The sequence below is a fragment of the Corvus brachyrhynchos genome, unplaced genomic scaffold (genome assembly GCF_000691975.1).
Source record: "Corvus brachyrhynchos isolate BGI_N302 unplaced genomic scaffold, ASM69197v1 scaffold175, whole genome shotgun sequence".
Taxonomy (NCBI): domain Eukaryota; kingdom Metazoa; phylum Chordata; class Aves; order Passeriformes; family Corvidae; genus Corvus; species Corvus brachyrhynchos.
In genome coordinates this window covers 1,994,275-2,017,045 of record NW_008238448.1, presented here as the reverse complement: position 1 = coordinate 2,017,045, position 22,771 = coordinate 1,994,275, and the positions used below count along the sequence as shown (strand labels likewise).

Below are 22,771 nucleotides of genomic sequence, written 5' to 3'. Positions count from 1 at the left end.
CTGCTGAAAAACAAAAAACTGCATCTCCAAGCTCAGGTACTGAGCAGGATTTGTCATAGCAGACTGAAATTGAAGAGGAATTTAGCTGTTGAAAAGGAATTTAGCTAGGTATAATGGAAAGATGGGGAATGAAGCCTAGTCTGAGGTCAACAGATTTAAATTGTAACTAGAAAAACCCTGTGAATCTATTATTAAGATTGTTTGAATGTGAACTGGTGTTAAGGGGACTGCTGTGTGCTTCATATATAAGGAATGTCGAGGTCCTTACTTTAAAGCACAAAAGAGCTTGTATTTTACTAGCAAAGCAAAATTATAATTATGGCACTGCTCCTCTCAAGGTCTCTCTAAAAAATGATGTGTTAGTTTTACAGGCTCTTTTTTAAATCTGACTTCTTCTCAGGCTGTTCCAGAAGTTCTGATGCTACTTTGGTTGCACGTTAGGTACACTTCCCAGGTGCGGAATTAAGTGTCCAGTAAAACCACAAGTCCCTTCCGTTTGCGGGCTCAGCACTGAAGGGTTGAAGCCCTCTTTTGCTGGAGCTTGTTTTTGCGGAGGCGCGGCGCGGTGCTGTTCCGGGCGGCGGCCGCTGGAGGGCAGCATTCACTAACGCTGTGAGCAGTCCCGCTGCCAAGCGCATCCCGAACTCTGCCCTGGACTCAGTGCGGCTGCTCCCTCCCTTTCACTGCCGTCGTGGAGTAATGCCACCCGTGTTGTGCGTTTCCTTTCCTTGCTTACTGATAGCATCCACAGCCTCTTCAGGCTTACCAGCACCTCCTTGTATTAAACCAATAAAACGTCAATAAAAGCTCACCTGACACCTTCTACTTAAATTGTTTGACCTACTTTTCATGTCACTGCTGGTACTTCTGGTGAGGGTGGTTTAGAGCAAAGCAGTGATTTTCCGTGTGATTACCTTTTAATAAACTTCAAAGCTTCACATTTCATATATTTTCTTGTATATTTCTGTGTAAATGCATGTACGATAGAGGTGTTTGTGAAATTAGGAGAAAATGAGGATCTGCTTTGGTAAAACATTTTAATCAAATATATGAAATGGAGGAAATAATTGCTTTTAAATACCAAGGAAATAATGTGGTTTACATAATATGTACCTCCAAGCAAAGAGGAGCCTCAGGACACTAGGCTTGTGTTCCTACTGCATGGGAAGCAAGATATTGCATGTAAACAAGGAGATAAACAGGTATTGGCTTATCACAACCACTGTAGGAGGTATTTCAGGTAACAGGATGTGTTATTGTTCCCTAGAATGCTATCTATTTAAAACAAAACATAGATATACTCAAGGAAGTAGTATGAAAGTATTACAAGATTAAATTGATTTGGTTTGGATTTTGAACACTTAAAATGAACTGGTGGGCTGGAGGCCAAGCTTCATAAAAGCCTGCTGAATATTAAAAGTGGTGAAAAAGTCATTGAGCCTTCTGTAGTTTATGGACAGTATGGTTCAGATCTCAGATGCTCAGATGGAGGCATAGGAATAAAATTTAGAGAGAGCTGTGCTTAAGAAGGTTTTCAGCAAATGCGTACATCATTTAGTTGGAACCATAACCCATTTCCGAGTTTATGGAATAAGAAGTAATTATTAACGTAATATCAATTATGTTTTCTGCTCCTCATTTGTTTACTTCCAGGAAAAGCTCAATAGGAGGATTCATTTGCACTTTTTATGAGTTAAAAAGTAACATATTAAGCTTTATGTTCAACTGTAAATCTTCATAGCACATGAGCTATGCAGCTGAGTAAAATTTAACAATGATCGTCTCACTCTTGCATTTATGGAAACTTTCTGTGCAGTTTGATGTTTCAAGAAAACAGATTCTGTTGCCTTTGTCTTGCTAAATACTTCATTGAAAAATTAGAAATTCTTAAGGTGTCACAAATGCTTAGCTCTTCTTTCTCTGTATGATGTCACGAGTATGAAAGTTTGCAGATGTTAAAGTTTTTCTGTAGCTGTTGCAGCAGCCCAAGTCTCAGTGGTGTAAGTGCAGAAGCAGGACACCTTTGGATGACACCTGCCCTAAAATGGTCACAGTAGAACTACATAAATGCTTAGGGTGTTAGTGAGCATTTATTGAGACTGAAACGGTCCTTAATTTCTTCACTGACAAGTATGCATTTTAATACATACTGGCATCACAGAAAAAGGCAGAGGTGGTTATTTTTTCTCTTGGAAATCCTGATTTGAACTTTTAATTATTTCTATAAAACTATTTTCTTCCATAGTCAAAAAGATATATTGGATCCAGTTGGTTTATGCTTTTTCAGGCATCCTTGGCTAATTTTTCTAAGTTTAGTGAGAATTGTAGCAATTTAGTAGAGCAGGTTTTTGTGTTCTTTAAGACTTTGGAGGTTCTATTTTGCAAACCAGCCTAGTAAGGGTGGTGATTGATTTTTTTTTCTTTTTTTTTCTGTGCAGTGTCACAAACTAGTAATTTGAAAAATTTGGGGATGAAAATAGCTTCTGAGGGGCTATGAGCTATGTGATAGTAGATCTGCCATGGCAGTTATTTTCCTTTCTAATTAAATTCATGCAAAATAGGCAAGTTTTAATGTAGTTGACAATTGTCATAGACAACTTTAGTTCTCAAAACTTGTTTTTTGTCTTCTTCCCCCCATCACCACCTTTTGCAGCTTTATGCAATTCCTTGGTTTCTTACAATGTTTACACGTGAGTATGCTTTTCTTTTTTCTTTTGATTAGTGTTCTTATATTTCTTAATATTAATTCTTCTCACTTTTTCATCTAAAGCCCTTCTAAGTATCTTAGTATGATAGGTCATTTAGTAGGATGCTTGTAATTTGCAAGGAGGTGGTGTGAGTGAAAAACTCAACAGTGCCTGTCACTTACTTTCTGCCCTGATTTGGTAGTAATTAGCATTTCTACTACTTTTTTGAGTTGTTGTTATTGTTATATTATTATATAGTTGGTTTGTTGTTATCTATTATCTGGATTATTTTACATATACAGTATTTAGGATGTGTTCAAAGGAAGCTGTTATCTACTGGAAAAAGACATAATAATAGTTAAAAAGCAAAGCCAAACCTCACCACCATCCCCTGCCCTCACTCAAATAATATAAGAAAGAGAATGACTTTGTTTTTGAAGATAATCATATTTTTATTGCATGTAGACACACAGTTATTCTGATAGCACTAGTTTTCTATATTTGTGCATGTGTATTAGGAACAAAGAGAGCTTTATAATTTGGTGAGCTTTAATTAAAGAGGACAAAGTTAATAAATCCAGTCTAGAAAGCAATTTAAAAACTTTCCTAAAAATCTGTGATTTTTTTCATGTCATATCAACATTGGCAGACGTTAAATTTAAATTTTTTAAAAAGTGGCAGAATGAAAAGAGCTCATAGATTATTTCTCTGATGAAATATCAAAGAACCTACTGTGCAACTGTTAATTGCAGTTTCTAAAGATCTTGACTGTGAAGCAGTAGTTCTTGCAGTTGTCCATTTTTCTATACCTTTCATGAGAATCACCACATTTAGAAAACCAAGGAGATGGTTTCCTTAAGCAGTCAAGTGTGAAAAAATCTTAGAACTATTTAGTTAGAAGATAGCTTATTTTAAGAGAGCCACCTTCAGCTTTATATATAAAATCTTGCTATTTTTAATAGGCCTTTTTCCTTGTCTTTCTTTTATTCTGTCAATTTTTTCTTTATTCTGTTCATTTTTTTGTCTAATTGTAAGTAGCTGGTCTTACTGATTAACTCACTAATATCATCTTATTGTGAAAAACTGATATGCATGCCTTAATACATAATTGTACTGTACCAAAAGAAAAATAAATTGCCTAAATTTTGGCATTCTTTGAAATGTGAAAACCCATGTGCTTCCAAGTATTCATTAATAAAAGAAGACTGTGATTTCCAGAATAATCAAACTGCCTATGAAGACAAATATGATCCTAAACAGGCTGAGTCCTCTTTGCTCCCAAATAAAAAAGAAATAATTCAAGATGGGAGAGGAAGGAAGTACATAAGCAACTCATTAACACTGTAAATGTGTGTATATGGTTATAGTTTTATTTATTGTGCTTATTCATTATGCAGATGTCTTTCCTTTGCACAAAATTTTTCACTTGTGGGATACATTACTGCTTGGAAATTCCTCCTTCCCGTTCTGTATTGGAGTTGCCATACTTCAACAGCTGAGGGATCGTCTTCTGGCTAATGGATTCAATGAGTGCATTCTCCTTTTTTCAGACTTGCCAGGTACAGAAAAAAGCTGTTTCTTCCTTTTTAATCTGTCTTCTCCAGTGTGTTTCTAAATATGTTTAGAAATCATGGTAGCTTTAGGCAAACTCACTGCCAGAGTGTGTAGATCTTAACTACAATTTACTGTAGTTTGTTGAAGTCTTTTTGCTGTCGTCAGCAAGAATGCAGTAGGGTTGTTATTTCCAAGTGAAGATGGGAGTATTTTGTTGTGAAATTTAGAACAATTTAATATAATTCAGAAGCAAATGTTTATAGTCATGGCACATACAGACACCATCCAGTTGATACGCATTATTTTTTTAAACAAATTGGGTACTGTTCTGAATAGTCCTTTTCCACTTTGATGCTGGTATTAGCCTGTTTTCCTTTCAAACATAATTAGACTTCTACTGTGGAAGTAATTAATGTAAAAGGACTAGGGAAACCAGTATAGGAAGCCATTGGAATTCCTATGCTAAATGTTTCCATTTGAAATGTAAAGCTTTTAGAAGAACTTTCAAAATTGTATCAGAGTCTGCATGATCATTGTGCAGTTCTATGTATTTGCTCAGTGGGAGGTGATTAACCTATCCATGCAAATGAGTACCTTACAAAAAAAATTGCAGTTAACCATGCAGTTTGTGTCTTCCTTCTGAGCAGGTATCTAATAAGACAGTAGAATGCATGTGAACTGAGTAAGCCATGTCACCTGAAAGATGTGTTTTAGTTGTAGTAACACAAGTAGGAAGGCTGCTGGACTCAGAACAATCTTATGTTCTTGTATTAATTCCCTCCCTCCAACTCAGGATCCTACTTATGTAATACAGGTCTTAGGTTAAGAGGTGGCAGTGTTTTAAATGTGTAGCTTTTCTTTAGATAACTCTAACTTTGGGGTAATTCCTGGGGTAATTATGGATTTAGTGAGCTCTATTTGAACACCATGTGTGTAATTCAGTAATTCAGATTCATTTAAAGTAATTCATATTCAGAAGAACTGAAGGAGAGAATGAAGTTTGGAGGAGAATTTAAAAGGTCTTGTTAAGTGTTGCAGTCTCCACAACTGCAGAGTTTACAGAGGTTAGCAGTAGTCTAGGATACGGCAGCAAGCAGATGAGGCTGAGTTCACAGTTGCATAAGTCAGTGAATTATCATAAATGAAGCTCTGTGATTTCTTTAAATACTGTTGTCACAAATTGTCTCTTGCTGTACACCTTTCCATATGGGTCTGGATTTCAAAATTTGTCTCCTACTTATTAGCTTAGTATGTAGTATGTATTTGCTACTGTATTTTTCAGTTTATAAGAAATTGAATTAGGCCATTCCTTATGGTGTAGAATTTTAATTTTCAATCTGTATGCTTAGTCATTTCACATGCTCATGGTAAATTTAACAGGATATCTACAGATGGCTGAAATGTGAGTGCTAAACTAAAAGATTGACTCTCTCCTCATCCTCTCCTCCCCCATGGGTTAGCTGTATGTCCTAGTTAAGTACAGATTCATTAATATTCAACTTATTTTCTTGCCTAAGGTCATTTCTCTGTATTTTTTTTTTCTCGAAGGGTGCTAAATTATAGATTCCAATTTATCTTAATTCAGCTGATATACTGACACTGGAAGTACTTTATGCTGAGGTCATGTATAAGAACACATTAGTTCTCTTAATACATATCTGTTCATATAATAAAATTAAATCACTAAAATCCATAGTGGTATAATGTACATGCATTCTGCTGGTTGTAGTTGATGACAACTTTGCTGATACTCTGGTAGGAAATACGAATTTCTGAAAATATTTTTTTTTTCTTAAATTGGTGATGTCTGTGATAATTAGGATGTCAACAGTGGCGAAATTGAATATTTTGAGATTAATCTAAAGCATACCATAAAATACTGCTAGTAAAACTACTAAGGGGGAAAAAAATAAAGATGGAAGACAATCCTAGTGTGACTTAAAAGTTAAATGTTGTTGATCTAGCTTAATCAGTAACTTTTTCAACATATAATTCTCATAGCCTTGTCCCTTTTCTTTCTGACCTGAGTCTTATTTCTGATTAAAAAGTATTGACTCATTATGCATTTTGTCACCTGTGTCTTCCAAACAAGACTTCTGTTATTTTGGGTATGATAAATGGTGTGCCAAGGCTGAGAATTCTCTGAAAGTAATTTACAAATGACCTTCAACTGAAACTAGGTCACTCCCAGGAAGAGATTGTTGTTCAAAACGTGTGCAATAATTTTAAACTAAAATCAATTGTTGCTCAACAGTCTGTAACTCCTGCAATTTTTAAGCTTTGTGTGCAGTGGAATGGCTTATTTCAGGCTGCCAGTGAAAACAACTTCCTTTCCAGACTGATAAGGTATTTTACTGCCATCTTGCAACTTTGTAGAACACTTTTAAGATTTCTTGTTTTTAAAAAATAAAAACCCCACTGCATAATTTCTAGTTCATTGTATATAACACAGTTTAAATTACTGTTTTAAAATAATAGTGATGTGAGGAAAATGAAGGGGCATTGTGTCCTTATTGATTACTTGATTCTGAAAACCCTTTCCAAATACAATTGGCCATATTTTATCTATAAAGCCAATACAATTGGGCATTACTTGCTATTTTTGGGAGCTCTGTTGGAAATTTTAATTTATTTTTATATAGTTTAAACAGTGTCCTATCATATCAGGAAATGTATTTGAAGATTTTGAAAAAACAATTGCTTAATTAAGAGCACTGGAAAATCCTTTTGCAACAAATGTCCCCTTGTAGCAACAAATGTCCTAGTTCATTCCTCATGGAGCTGTATGAAGGGGGCATATAAGCAACTGCTAAACCTTAAATAGAATTAGGTTGTTTAGGAAATACTACCCCCAAGTGCTGGAGTTTTTTTACTTAAATTCTCTTTCATTTTTTTCTTTCATATTTCTCCTTGGGTCTAAGAGCTCTGTTAAATACAAACTTTATTCAAGCAATATAAATAACAGACAATATTTAGGAAGTACCATTTGAGACAGACAAACAAAACCAGCCCTGGAGTTGTTGCTAATTGTTTTACCTGTAGTTTTGAGACTTAGTAAATTTTGTCTTATTCAGGTGATGCAAAGAGAGAACAAAGACAGTATTTCTGCAAGTCTGACGTAGCAGAATGTGTCAGGAAAATGAGAATGGTAAGGGTGACACTACTATGATGAGATTCCTGAGGTACCAACAACAGAGGCAGGACTCTGCTTTCACACCAGTGCTGATTTGTACTAAGCCAGTCTGGATATCCCTTAATCTCATGTATCAGCAGATTTACAACCCAGAAGGCTTTTCATGCACTGAGGACCAACTGTATGAGTTTATTTTAAAACATGCACTTTTCCTTATAGCTTAGTCTTTAGAATCTTGCCATAAGTTTGTGTGGTAATGTCCATTATTCAACTCAAAAATTGTGCTTATTGTAGTTTGACTTGATTACCAAGTTCATTACCCGCTGCACAAGTAGTACAAAGTCAACAGCAGCTTTTGTTAGGAAGCATCCAGACACATACAGCTCTTTGCAAACAGTTGAAGAATCCTTAGACCAATCCGCTCCCACCTGGAATGGGTGCAGTATAGGGCCTGGCAAACAGATCTTCCTCCAGTGATCACTGCCAGTATCAGCGCTGCCATACTGAGATGAGTTACGGCCTTCTAAAGGGATAGGGAACTGATGAAAAGGTGGGGACAGATGTTGTTAGAGAATAGGGAAATATCAAGCCTAGACATGAGATAAAACATACTCAAACCTTTTAGGTTAGTTCAATAAGCTCATTTTCTGTAATTTTGGAGCAAGAGGAGGGTTCATTCTTTTAATGCTGTGCACCCTAGGAAGGTGTCTTTTTGCTGACTCCAGTCTAATCACTGCTTCCAAAGGAAGAACCTTGGCCTCAGATAGGAAGTTTGTAAAGACTGACTGTAGCAAAGCAATCCAGTAGCTTGCATTCAGTGCAATGAGGAACTACACTAAAATGGTTGAAGTGGAAAACAGAGGATTATGCTTTGTGAGACACAGGCATGTGGCCTTAAGATGCAAGATCTGGCTATCGTCAAACCACAGACATAAATAATTCTCTAGGGAACAGAGTTTCTCTAATTTGGAAGAAATTATTATTTCCATTGCCATTCTAGTGATGTGCCAAAATGCTGAATCTCATGATGGTGGAAGCCATATGAATGCTTAGAAGGATTGCAGCCAGCTTATAGATGGACTAAAGGTTAAAAAATAGTAGAAATTCTCTACTAAGATTGTATGGAGCAATTTTGAATGATACATTTCTGATGACAGCAGCAAAATTAGACACACATCAGAAAACTCTACTTCAGATGTTCTTCTGACCCTAGGTAGCTACCATTTTACTTTCTGCTGTTTTGCTTCCTGAGGATCCTTTGTCTGCCCACGTCTGTGATCCATACACTTTTATTGTACTGGAATTTCTGGTGGTTCAGCATTTAGTTAATATAGATCTTGTAAGAGGAAAAATGGCAGTTGGCCACCAAGTCCACATTGAGTTTGTGGGTGTTTGGTGGCTGTTCCCATTTGTTTCAGCACTCCTCCAAGGAAAATGTAACCTCGGGGATTAAAACACCACCTTTGAAGGGACTGACAAGAGATACAGTGGTCTGTCATATTCCAGTGAGCAACAGGGATAAAAAAAGTTAATACATCGTTTTGATTAGGGTTTGACTTTTTTCATACACTTTTGAAAATGTCTCATTGCTTAGATCAGGGCTCTGAGGAACAGAAGCCATAACAGCTCTTCTAAAAGGAAACTTTTTTAACTTCAGCTATGAAATTTTGACGTATCGCTCTTTTGTTGTTCATGGAAGATAGCACTGGAAAGTATTTTGTCGTGAAGCTGACTACTTTTTTAAGTTACAGTATAGCTGAAGAAAAACAGCACTTTGGTCTCGTTCACGTGATACACATGATAATGGTGTTGTAACTATGACAAAAACATTGATTGGAAATATCAAAAGACATCAGAATTTAAAAGGAAGTCACTTTTCCTAGTTTTCTTTTCTTGAAATATGTAGGTCGGGCTGATATTTATGGAAGCATCTTTTTCTGAGCATGTTGCTCATCTTTTCTATGTTAGATGGCTTTTTGGAGATGCAAGTGTATTTCATGATGCAATTCCTCAAGATTATTGGCTTTGGGACAGAAGCAGAGAGATTTGTTAGGGCACACCTGCTCAACAAGGCTGTCTGGTAGTGTCAGACTGTAAGATTGATGTTTTTTTACCTGAGGCTGTGAATTCTTTAATTATTCACCTTTTCCACTCATTGTGACACAAACAAAACAGTTCTAGATTATAGATTCTACCCTCTTGAGACTGAAGAGAAATGCTGGAGTGGGCAACACACTAAGGAAAGAAATACTGAAATCCTTTGTTGTAGTCTGTAGTTGTCACTGGCAGAAGAAAATCAAATATATATCCTTTATCAAAGGGCTGTCTGCTGCAAGGAATGATGCTTCATAAGAAGGGTAAAAAGTGAGTTCATTGGTAGAACTTTCCTAGTCCATGTCTTTAAAATAGTCTGACACACAGGTAATGCCTCCTGTTCCTTGAGAGACCCCTGATAGTGCTCTCAATAGTGAAACGGCTCTTCAGAAAATAGAATAATCCATCTGTTAGTCATGTAGGATTTTGTACACCTTTACACTGGAATAAAATGAAAGTACAAGAGGGTAGACTGTCAAGCAGACAAGCATTTCTAGGATTTCTAGGCATGAACTGACAAAAGTGAGGCTGCTCTTATCTGAGCTTTGTTCCTAGATGTGGCGAATTTTTTTTTCCTCATTACAAAGGTGTCTTGGGAAAGTATTTCCTTTTTTTTTCCCCATTAAAACTACAAGCATAGCAACTGCTTCAGGATTAGACTAATGCTTAGAAAGCAATAGCGTGTACTAGACTTTTTTCCTTTTTCCTTTTTCCTTTTTCCTTTCCTTTAATTGTGGAAAACGTTGCTGACAGAGCAAGGTGCCTCATAGGATATCTGTTTATAATTTTGTTATGCTGAATATGTTTGTTTGCCTTACAGGTATAAATGTTCTGCTCAATAATCTTTAGTTCTCTAACTGCTAATTGAGAATTTTTAAACGAGCTGCACAAATAATGCAGTATTAAAAATTCTTGATTGAAATGTACATTAGCAGCACATTTCTATATGATTGTAGATATATTTGGGGAGTGTATATCTAGCATTGTAATAGAGATACACATAACTGCTTAAATACAGAATTGGAATGGCAGTGAACACTGAGAGCTAGAAAAGTCTTTCTGTCAAAATAAGGGCTATGAAGTGAGGTTAAGTGAACTCTCCGTGCTCTTATACTTTGGGATAGCTGTCAATTCCCTTTGATTTACTTTCACATAATATTTCACTTAAACTCTTGCCTTTATAAATAGGCCTGGGCCATTTGGTTCTGTCTGTCCAAATTTCTTCATTTTTAATATACTAAGAGTATACTGGAGTTTAGTAGAAATCAACAGAAAAACCAAAACTAAACATGGAGAACTAGAGCAGGGTTTGTACCTAAAGGTAAGACTTTATTGATATTGCAAGCTTGGAATAAATTTCAGGGCTGCAATGTTAGTATTGAAGGGCAAAACTTGTTCAGGGAGAACGGGTATCCCAACTGCGAAGAGCTCACATTGTATGTGAACAATGTTGCCTGCATTCTGAAAATGATGAGACATAGTCTGAGTAACCAGCACGGGTGTGTCAGGTGACACCTCTGTCACTTCACAAATTTGAGAAGTCTAGGCAAGCATCTGTAGGGGATAGGGAGGATAGCCTGGTCACATTGCATTTGGCTTTAGAGCAAGGCAAGGAGCTAGACAGTCTCTTGCTGGTTCTTCAGTCTTCATACTAAAAAAAAAAAAAAAAGCATAGCACCATTCTAAGGAGACAAATCATGTAAGCAATTGTGTAAGCTGAAAAACCACAAATTTGTCTGCTGGGAATGCAACCCTGAAATGACAAACTTTTATGTCTTGAGTATAATTTAATATTTTCATGTGTAAATTCAAATGAGGTGTGTTAACTTAGCTCTTTCACAGAATAAGGGAACTTTTTCCCGTGGCTTATGAGTAGGTTAATTATGCAGCAAGCTTTGAATAACTTAGAAAATGTATACTGACAAGGTTGGACTGATGTTAGTTACTTAAAGCTATTAGTTTTGCTATGTGAAACACTAACACAGACTTGACTAGTAGTAAACACTGGAAGTTTTGGATCTCAGTAAGTTATCTACTGTAGTGCCAAATGGCTAGAGCACTTTTTTTTAATAAATGAAAGCAGTTTTAAGTATAAACAAGATGATTATCCTTCCTGTTTACAGTTGCTGTATTTGTGGGAAATAACTTTTCAATTCTGAGTAAAATGTTGCTTGCTCTAGCAGTTTGAGAGTGTTACATGGTTCAGGATACTCATTAGGCAGATCTAAATTCTCTATTTGTATTTATATTTACCCAGAGTTTTTCCATCATTGGTATGGGAACAAACAGGTCAAATTAGAGGCCTTCATCCTTTTCTCATGGCAATAGGTACTCCTTTTCAAGATTACCTGAACTTTTGTCTTACTTTAAAAGCAGAAAATCTGAGTTACTTCATGTTATTTCCTTACGAACATCCTGAAGGCTAACAGGAGAGCTATGCCAATACAAAGGTCTTCTACTTATGGCTCTTAGGAGAGTCATCAGTTTTATAAGCATCTAGCCTGGTCAGAGTTTCTGACTGTAGAATTTTTTACAGGTTTATACCCGTTACTCCTGGGAAATAACTGCAGTAGCTCATAGTTACCACCCAGATGGAAACCTATAACAGCATGATCTCTAGTTTTGCATGCTGAGTTTCAGTATTTGCATATTATTTCTGTGAAGCACAGATTTAGGATAAAGAAGGTGAGTTTCGCTAGTATTTCAGATTCTAAAACTAATTTAACAAATATTTAGCAAATACTACAACAAAAAGAACATAGAAAAGCCAAAAAAGAGTTATTCTTTCAAAAATTGACTGTTGTTGGACGTTGTGTTGGTGGCACCACAGGTTCCTCATCGCCATGGCTTTCTCACAGGTTTCTCCTCTGAGCTGATCCCTGCAATTTTGTGAACCTGTCCTTTTATTCATCTTCTGGTTATCGTCTACCTATGAAGTAATGTTCATTTTTCTGCTGTGCTGCTTTATTTCCCCTTCTGTATTTCTCAAGTTGGGCACGGTAGCCTCCATCTGACTATTTCTATTATATGTTGTGAATTCCTGTGCATCTGTCATTGGTCAGTATCCTACCCTGTGTTAGGGTCCAGATGTCTTTAACAGTTTGTTAGTTTGTAGAAGTGTCTGCTGTTCAGCAGCACTGGCACACCTCATAAAAATGTTTAGAACGCTCTTTCTTGTTGGAGCTTAGCTACAGTCTTTGTGTAACCTATTTCTGTATTCTTTCTCAGTAAGACAGCATGTGGCATTTGGTGATTGGCTTACAGTAAAGCTTTACTCTTTGTACAGTCACTTGGCATTCTGCTCATCTCAATCAGTGCAGGACACTGTCACGTTTCCATACCGGAAGGCATTCTTTAGTAAACGTTTTCACTGAACTGCTGAGTCAGAGGAATTTTTGCAATCACAAGTAAGAAAAGAATCCATGTTTGCCCTTTATGCAGTCTAATGTCTAGGGAATAATTCATAGTGTTTGCTGCTTCTTCTCTCTACTGCTGTCCACAAAAAAATGAAGTCACGCAACTATCCTGCAATGTATGAAATAAATAATGTAAAAAGAATAGTTCTGCATTGACCTTTTCATTTATAATAACCTTCTTACAGTAATAGATACAGAGATGTTGGATAGAAATGTCACTTCTCTTCCTAGATTTGTCCTGTTAAATATGCACACTCAGTGTATCTTTTTGTATGTCATCAGGAAGAAAGAGTTTATGGCCTTTCACCTCTATTTCTTCTAAGAGCAGGAATCAGGAGTTTGAACTGACTGACCTATTCAGCTCCAGAGCTGAATAGCACAGAGATTTCTGGCCTATTTATGTGGCTGTGTGGTGAAAGCTGATGTTGCCTGGCAGGGTTGTAATAAAGTATTTATGATGGAGATGTCAAACCAAGCTCATAATTCTGGGCTATTCCCAAAATGCAGAAGCAGTTTATTTTGGCTGAGTTTCTTAACTGGTATCCTGTTACCGAAGGAAAAGGCTCTGGAATTGATTAACTGCACACAAAGACTTGGTCTGTGTAGATTTGTATTAGGAAAGAACCATTCGTCTTACATTTTTCTCCATCATTTGCCTTCACTTGCTGTGAACAGCGTATGCACATCCAGTTTTGCTGTAGAAATAAAAAATTCTATGTGCTTTTGTCACAGGTGTATTGCATTTAAACTGATGCTTTTTTCAACATCCGTTTCAAGTGCAATCTACTTGTCTCCTGTATCTATAATAATAAACCTTAAATGTACATAGCTTAAAAAGCAGCTATGTCAGGCTGAGCCATCCTTTTCAGTTGAGGCTGTGGATACAGGGAGACAGCAGCTTGGTAAGAAGTTATAGTTTAGCAAGAACAAAGCAAAATGAAAAACATCTTAGAATAAACAGTAAGTTTGGTTCAGAAAAGGAGCAAAACATTTCAGTAGGCTTAATGTTAGGATGGGGCCATGGCAAAACAAAGATGTTACTGTTAGATAACTTTACTTTCACTTCCCTACCCCTGCCTTTTTCAATTGCTGTATTATCTGCCTATTTAGATATGTCAGTGAAGCCTTTTGATGCTGAGCAATTAGCTGGTGCCACAGAATTGTTTCCTGTAAGTCTTGATTGCTGCTTGACTGTGAAATACTTGATCTCATTTGAACCAGAACTCCTAAACATAATGTTTGAAAATTAAACTTGTGACTTTGGTTCCTAAGATACTTGGGTTCCAGCTTTGACTTTTTGAAATTGCACTCTGCAATTTTTCAAAAACAATTTGAAGATGTACTGAGTTTTGAAATTATAACTTATTTTTATAGTATTTTTATTATGTTTTAAGTCAGCCTTAAATTTTTTCACGCTTCACATTTAATGACACCATGTTACATCAGCATGTTTTCATTACAGATTTTCCAGTGAAATAATTTGTCTTACTAAAAACAGAAGGCACATCATTTCTAAACTACAAAATACCCCAGTTCTGGGATCTTGGAGAGCACAGAGATGTTACATGTACATCTCCATGAGTGAGCATGCCCTCTTCATCCTTTCTAAATATTACTGTTCACTTCTTGCTCACACCTGGAGATGTATGCAGAGCCTGCTTTCAGAAGAATGTTTTTTAAGTTGTTTGCTCGTGTCAAGTGCTCTGGCATTCTGCTGAGGTAGTCTGTTTGTTCATAGTCCTGTCCAAGAATCCAGGCTCTAGCTTGATGTGCTTCTGACATATCAGTGGTATGTTTCTAATAATGTGGAAGCGCTAATGTTTTCTGGCTTGTAGTGCAGTGACTTGGGAGCAGGAAGAGTAGAGGCAGGATTAATGCTGTGTGAATGCACAGTCTTGGAGAGATAATAAAAGATGGACATTTCACCAGAGACTGACTCATTTTTCATATATTTGAAAGGGCATGGGAAGGAATTGGGATTGAAGTAGTGCAGCAGAGCCTTACTTATTAGCCAAAAAGAGGAGAGAAGATCTTATCCAGCAAGCTGCACAAGATTGCATTGCATTTTAGTTACTGACGGGAAGTGATTTTTCTTAAACCGAAATTGCAAACAAATGATGAAGACAGGCTTGAAGGTTACCCAAGTGTGGAGCCTGTTCATGCAATGTGGCTAAAAAATATTCTGTAAATATTTATACCAGTTTAATGTGGTCTTAAACTCCAGTATCCTGAAAGTAATTGTTTTTTAAAAAAAAATGTGAGTAAATTCTTTGAGTAAATTCTTTTACCACCCATAGTCTTGTCTCCCTTGTGGGTGCTAGATGTTGACTGTTCTCATATTATATGCATGCATGTGCCTATGGTTTGCACATGGTTTGGGGGGCATTTTGTGGTTGTGGGGTTTTTTTATTGTTACTTGTGGAAACCCCAATTGCCTTGTTGTAGTTTTTATTTTGCATTATTGAGAAGCAGATCAATTAATTGACAGACTGTAAATTTGTTTTAGGCTTTAGATGGCTTAATTCGCTCTTGATCTGTGGAGTTTCATTTTCAGCCATGCTTGCTGTCCTCCTGAAATGCTGCTTGTAGAAGTGAAAAACCAAGCATTCCAAAATCGCAGAAAAACAGACTCCTACATTTTTTACTAGCATCCTGATTTGTGAGAACTGGTTGTTGTTTTTACACACACACACACACACACACACAATAAACTGAGTTGGAAGGGGCCAAGGATCATTGAGTCCAGCTCCTGGCCCTGCACAGGACACCCCGAGAGTCACACCATGTGCCTGAGAGTTGTCCAAAAGCTTCTTGGACTCTGTCAACTTTGGTGTTCTGACCACTTCCCTGGGAAGCCTGTTCCAGTGCCCAAGCCTATTTTCCACTTCTCTAAAATGGATTCCTTTTGGAATTACAGAGCTTGTTTCTAAGAAAAATATTTTGACCCTTTTCTGTGTTTAACACTGTCAGTCTTGATTTCTGCTTTTAGCTTTTCTGTAGCTTTACTGCAAACAGAGTTCCTATTCCATCCCCCCATTCTCTGTTTTCAATTTCAGATATATGCAGGCTATTATGCCCTCCCACAGCCAAATGTTTCTCATGCTATTAATTATTGGTGTTCAGATATATTTTTTTTGCTGGCTAAATTCTGCATTCATATCCTTTATTACAGAAGTACTGCTAATGTTTCCTTAGCTAAGAATCTCAGGAAATGGGGCTTATAACTCAATTACAGTGATCTCTTTACAAAAGAAAAACAAAAACAAAAACAAAACAAAAAAAGAAACCACAGCCCTGCTATAAATACATTACAGTCTTGAACTGAAAATTTCAACTTTTTATAAAGACAGTGAGTTTTCAGGAATGTAGAAAAAAGTGCTACTGTAATGATAGTGCTTTAGGGTGGTTTTGGAGCTTTAGGAATAATAACCAGTTAAAGGCATCTCCTCCCTTTACCTGAATTTAGAAATTGTGTAAAATTCTCCAGTTGTGTGGATTTTCTTTGGGAATGATGCTAAGTAACAGCCTTCTATTACAGTATAGTCAAAATGAAAAATTGTTAGCTACTGTTGAGACATCACATACTCCATTTATCTTTGGCATCTATTATCCCAAGTAGCTAGGGAACCTGATACTGTCAAGAAGAATTGTGGTTTACTTTCACACATCCACAAAAAGGTTTTTAGAGCTAGAATTAAAACTGGGTAAGCCACAGCTTTACTCTCAGACTTTTCAGACTTTTAGAAGCAAGATAGCACGTAAGCATGCTGTCATCAACGGAATTAAGGCATCTGCTGCAGATTGTATCCTACCTGAATATGGACAGCTTTTTGAATGGGAGAGTAATAGATCACATCTTTCAGATTTTAAACAAAGTCAATCTCATCCAACTAGATTATTCTGCCCCAAGCTTCAATTTCAGCTTCTGCTCACCACCCTGCTAATGACTGAGGTTTCTGAAGTAGCTCCCAGATTGATGGCAAGGCATCAAATCTGCTGATGGCAATGAGTGACTGGTGGCAGTGCATCAAATCTGTTTGAGATATACAAATAAAGCCTGGCTACAATGCCTCTGTTTTCTTCATAGAAGCTGATGCTTTAATCGAAATTGTGACTGTTGTAATGAATCATACAAGATCTTGGGACAGACACAAGAAGTGATGATATCCCTGCTGTTTGTCTGTCACACTATACCAGTTTTGTCTTAAAATGCAAGTTAGGATCGTTTTTCTCTTCTTGAGACCAGATACAGGATGTGCAAAGTTAACCAGTCCTTTTATAGTGATAAAAGAGTAAATGGCTTTTATGTTATATCTTGTTAGAAGATAGATGCAGGATGCTTAGTGTTGTGAAAAATACACCTTTTTCCTTTTACATATGTATTTCACTGTACTTTCATACTTTTTAGTTGACCACATCTTATTTCAGGATGCTTCCCATGTGATACGTGTCAGCTTTCCTTACAAGCTGAGTAACATATTATCACTATGGCACTTCACTCTTTCAGCCAGGATGTTTCATTGGGATGACTGGTTGGGTTTTGGACTGTATTGTTTGTTTGCTTGTTTGTTTAAAAAATTCTCTAAAATCTCTAAAATAATCCATTATGTTTGCCATCAAGCACAAATTAATGTTGAAAACTCCTGTTTTCCAGCAAACAGATAGCATGTGGCTTTGTCAAAATGGCAGGCCATTCGAAATTCAGTAGCTGACAGCTTTTGGTTCTGGCTCTTAGTAGGATTTAACTGACAAATAAGACACTCAGATGATCCAAAAAATCCTGATGTCTGTACACTGTATGAAAATCTACTTACAATGAACTGCATGAACTTACACTGAACAGTCAGTAGTCTGACTTGTAAAGACTTTAAGATGCCTTACAATGGCTAGACTTCAATTACTGTCCTGACTTTGCATTGATTAAAGTTCTGATACACTTCCCTTAAACAGATTTCACTACATGACTGGGGATAAAATTAGCTCTTAAAATGTCTTTACTAGTTTTTAGTAAAAAAATTGAGTGCTTTTCTTTTTGAATGGGACCATGTTCTTGAAATCTACATTGCCTTTGAGCAAGGCGCAGAGAGACAGACAAAGGTATAGATGGATATGTGTATATTTAGCAATGTCATAGCTGGGTTACTTGGCTTTACTGATATTTCACTCTTGCATTCCTTGTTTCTCCTTTAAATCCCTTGCAGAGATCGATATTGAGCGTTGTGTTCGCGAGTCAATCAACCTGTTCCGCTGGACTCCTAAGAGTGCCACCTACAGGCAGTATGCGCAGCCTCCGCGGCCAGCCCCTGAGAGCAACGGCGCCAGAAGCTCCATGTCCTGCTTCTCAGCAGACTACCAGGAGGCTCCTCGAAGTGACCTAGTAAGTAACCTGGGAACTGGAGCAGGGAGAATTGTTCAGATTGCGTGTTTCTCCTGTCTCTCCCAACTCCTGCTCCTTCAGTCCTGCTACTACAACAAACTAATGTCCACAGGTCACCTGCAGAACTACTAACAGGCTTTATCGTAGGAGAAAAGCAGTAAAAAGAACAGTTTGCCAGTGAGAAATAGGGAACTGGAAAGTGATGCAGGCAGCTCTGGCTGCTTTTTCTATCTTGGCATATGAGGTAAAGGATATGCCACAAGTTATTCTGATAGTTTAGTAGGTGAGTTATGCCTGTGTTTATCTTGGCAAGAAGTAACTAATAACTAAGAGAATATCTATATTAAATAGATACTCAGTTTACTAAAAAGATTTTTCTTCTATCTCTCTAGTAGAATCTAATGGTTGTTTCTCTTGTCTGATGCACTGTCTGAAGACTGGTGATTTAAAATTATTCCTTTCCTTCCTCTCAGTAGTATAAATCTAGTTAGTCTCTTAAAAATTAAATTCTATTTTGCTGGGTTTTTTTTCCTTCCGCCTTCTCCTACAATCATTTCATTCATGAGCACATTCCAATAATAGGGGAAGTATATATAGACCTGCTATATCTGTTTGGCAAATTTTGTTAGGTTTTAGTCTTTCCATTTGTTTTTCCTAATTACTAGGAAACTAAGAGGAGTTGTTGTCACTCAAATGACTCTTTACTTTTTAGTCCTTAAACTGGAGCTTGATATTCAGTCATTTTCTAGTTTTTTATTTTAGTTTTTATTTTATTTCTGTTTTAATTTCTGGAAGCCTTAGCTAGTTAAACTGGAGCTTGATATTCAGTCATTTTCTAGGTTTTTATTTTAGTTTTTATTTTATTTCTATTTTAATTTCTGGAAGCCTTAGCTACAAATCCAGGACTGCAAGTGTAGACATGAAATGAAGAACAAAAGGAAACTTCAAAGACCTTACAGGATTTAAGAAACAATAGGTAGATGTAGAAAGGCAAGGGGGAAGAAAAATGAAATTACAGGGGAATACTGGTTGTTGTCATCCAGGAATTGTAGCCATCATAACTGCTGCTCTGCTGCTGGAGAGATATGTAGAGAGGCTTTCTGAAGGAGCCAAGGGCTGCACTTTCAAAGAGTAATTCAGATAGGTCCTCCTAAGGTCATCTGGTACAAATTCCTGTAGAAAACACACATGACACTGAATTCAGATGGGGTTGCCCAGGACTTTGATCCATCAGGTCAAGAAAACTTTCAAGGAAAGTATTCAGTCTGGTCAGATGCCTGACAGTGCTAACAGTGAAAATTATTTTGTGTATGTGCTAGCTTTTCTGAATGTTATGACAAAAGAATAAAAAGCCAAGTCTTCTAATTCCCAGGCATTTGCTTGTGGCTTTATGTGTACAAGCAAGAGTCAAAGCACTTGGTTGTAGCAAAGAGGGAGATGGGGGAAAGCAGCACTAGTCTACTGAACTAATAAATAACAAAAATATTTGTATTTGTAACAGAGATAAAAATCCTTATTTCAGATCGAGCAAGGTTCTTTCAGTATTCTTCCGTTTCCTGAGAAATATTTTGGATGGTTTTTTCCTGATAGTGTTTTTATTTGCATACCAGAGGTTGTGTTTGTTTATAGTGTCAGTAATTAGGCTCATCCGTCCCACAGTTTCCAAGAAACTAAGCAAATGTTTTTGGTATGTTAAAGGGGAGAGAAATAAATACTAGAACTTCTGTTGCCTTCTCTTTCATTTCTGGTTCTGTCTACCTAACAGGAAAGACCTCTTCATTTACTGCAGTGCAGCTGAAGCACAGCTTAATATCTTTTGAAGCACAAGAATATTGGATCTTTTGCTTACTGCTGTATTTTGGTTTTTAGCTCATCATATGAAAGAGAGCTGTATAGATTCTGGGATCAATACAGAAATGTGTGAGCAAAGAGGAAACTAATCTCATGGACAAAATAAAGACTATTCATATCTTAAATTATAGTCTGCAAATGTGTTGTTTGCTTTCATGTGCTGTATTTTTGTGTGTCAGATTTTGAGACAGATAGATATCAGTCAAGTATGTTATGATTCAGTCAGGAACCATAGTTTGGACTTGGAAAGTCCCATATAACATGAGTCCATAATGAGCTACATCTCACTTGTGACCAGTTCTGCACTTTTGGATGTTTGTCTCCATAAAATGACACTTCTCAGGGATTAGAGCAATATTGATTAAAAAAAAAATTGAAATTATTGGTGAAATACACTATTTACACGCAAAGGTGGTGTGGTTTGTGTTTGTTTGGGGGTATTTTTAACCTTAATCCTGGAAGTATCTATCTCTTTCTTCAGACATGCCCTCTACTGGTGTTTGCTGCCATGGGGAAACTTTTTGTCTACTTGAAAGCAGTGAAATCTGAGTTCAATCTTTAGTACACACAGTACCCTTCAAATGGATTTTCTAAAACACCATTGTGTCCTTGCTCTTCAGTTTAGCTGTTAAAAAAATAACTTTGCTGTTTCCTTACCTATTTAGTTGGTCATTCTTTGGACGAGTACTTTGCACTACATTTCTATCTCCAGTTTTATATTTGTGGGTCACCTCTGTATTTTAAAGTGGGTAGGGTATGAAACAATTCCTTTGTGAAGAAAGTTATGGGTTTGCTTCTGAAGGTAATTTATGACTTCTTGAAACATTAAATGTTCAGTATTTTTAATTGTAAACACCAGCTGTCTCTTACCTCTATATATGTGTTTTCTTTTTACGCTGCTTCAGTTTGTTTCTTAAGTGCTTTTTATTGGCTACTCAAGTATTTGTGTGTATCTGCATGTTACTGTGCTTTGGTTAATAATAACAGGAGAAGTATTTCCCCTCTGGGTGTGCATTTTTCTCCCTAAACCAGCAGTCAGTAAAACAAAACTGTTTTGACTCTTTTCTATCAGTAGCATTGCTTAGTTTTTATTTTAGTGACATCTATTTGCAACTTCATAAATAGTCTTGGGTGCACTCTTTTTTCCTCCTGGACATGTGTGTTGCTTAATCTTGTACTCTTTCAGCTAGAAAGCATATTTCTACTGAGATAAAATCTCAAGGAGGAAATAGTTTCAGAGAAAATGAATGTGCATCTTAAGTGAGTTTGCATGTTTATTTGAGAAAGATAAAATGTCAAAAATGACAACAGAAGAAAACCTTTAAATTCACTACTTCATTTACACTACAATCTACTCAGTCTTGTGTCTGTAACTTTTCTTTACCAGTACATGGATGATTTTTTTTTGTTCTTACTCTTCCTGAAACTTACTTTCATACCCTGGAAACTCCCAAAGTATTTTTCCTGAATGTCCAGGAGTCACAGAGACAAATAACGCTGTAATATAAAAATTGTCTGCTATACTTGTGTCTCCATTATTATAGATATGGTAGACATACACTCTCTCCAGCTACTTTCATAATTCTAAATAAAAAGGAGAAAATGTTGCAGCTTCTCTATCTGCTCCTGTGAACTCACAGAAATGCAGAGACTGATACAGTTGCAGCTTTGCCTTGTTCTTCTACTCACAGTTCTCTTTTCAAGGGTGGGAGTTCCTGACAGATGTTGAGGAATGAAAGCATTCAACTGGAGAAATGTTTACCAGATGATTATTGATCCTTGCACTGATTTAAATGCCAACTGTCCGGTTCAGCTTTTAGTTTTTGATGAAGCAGTAGAAATACCTAAGCAGCAAGATGTCTTAATGGCTTGAACAACACAAATATGAAAAACATGGTTTTATCAGAAGTAGTATGAGCAAAGTTTCCCAATAATAACTTTCCTTTGCCAGTAATTAGGGAGAGCTTGCGTGACAGACTTCCTACAGATGGGAATTCAGGCCTATTTGTTGTACAGCAGCACTGGCTTCTGAGTTCCTGTGTGCACCTAGGAAGTATTTGTCCATATGAAATGTATTAGCTAGGTTTATGTTAAGCCATTAAATAACTGATGTGTAAATCCATTTATTCTTCAAAAACAAACATGGTCAGTAGTGTATAGCAACACTTCTGTTTCAGTGTACAAGCTAAGAAATATCTGTATGATGTTCATGCTGTTCATAATGGCTGTTACTTATATTCTGCCTAAAGGGTCTTCTGACTGCCTTGACCCATTTCAGGTTTCTTTTGTCTTCTGTTTTTGTATGGAACTTGATTTTGTTTTCCTCTTCCATTGTTCTTATATTCAACAGAAAGCTGTTACTCAAATTTGTCTTTAGTTCAAATTGTGCTAAGCATTAACTGATCAGGATCTCAGTTAATGCTTCTAATTTATTTCGCATTTGCCTTTGATGCTTCTGTTTTTCTGGTTGTAGCTGCCAACAACTTGAGTGAGAAGTTGGGGTTATTTGTCATTTTTTAGATGAGTTGATTAAAATGCGCTTTTTATGTCCCTCTCTTGTGAGTGAATAAACAAATCCCTGTTTAATTAGGCATGTCATAAGCCCATCACATTCTGGCAAGTATTTTAGGAATTGTTGCAAACTTAACATCTTTCTCTG

The 22,771-nt window shown here is 36.7% G+C and overlaps 1 protein-coding gene across 3 annotated transcripts in view; it reads left to right on the top strand.

The window, feature by feature from the left end:
* Positions 1–22,771, top strand: part of TBCK (TBC1 domain containing kinase) — a 112,247-nt gene that overhangs the window by 46,929 nt on the left and 42,547 nt on the right. For all 3 annotated transcript variants that reach the window (XM_017736749.1, XM_017736750.1, XM_008635604.2), the window contains 3 exons: positions 2,654–2,690; positions 4,085–4,246; positions 18,086–18,261. In XM_017736749.1, the coding sequence (XP_017592238.1) occupies positions 2,654–2,690; positions 4,085–4,246; positions 18,086–18,261 (375 nt within the window). The remainder of the gene's footprint in view (positions 1–2,653; positions 2,691–4,084; positions 4,247–18,085; positions 18,262–22,771) is intronic.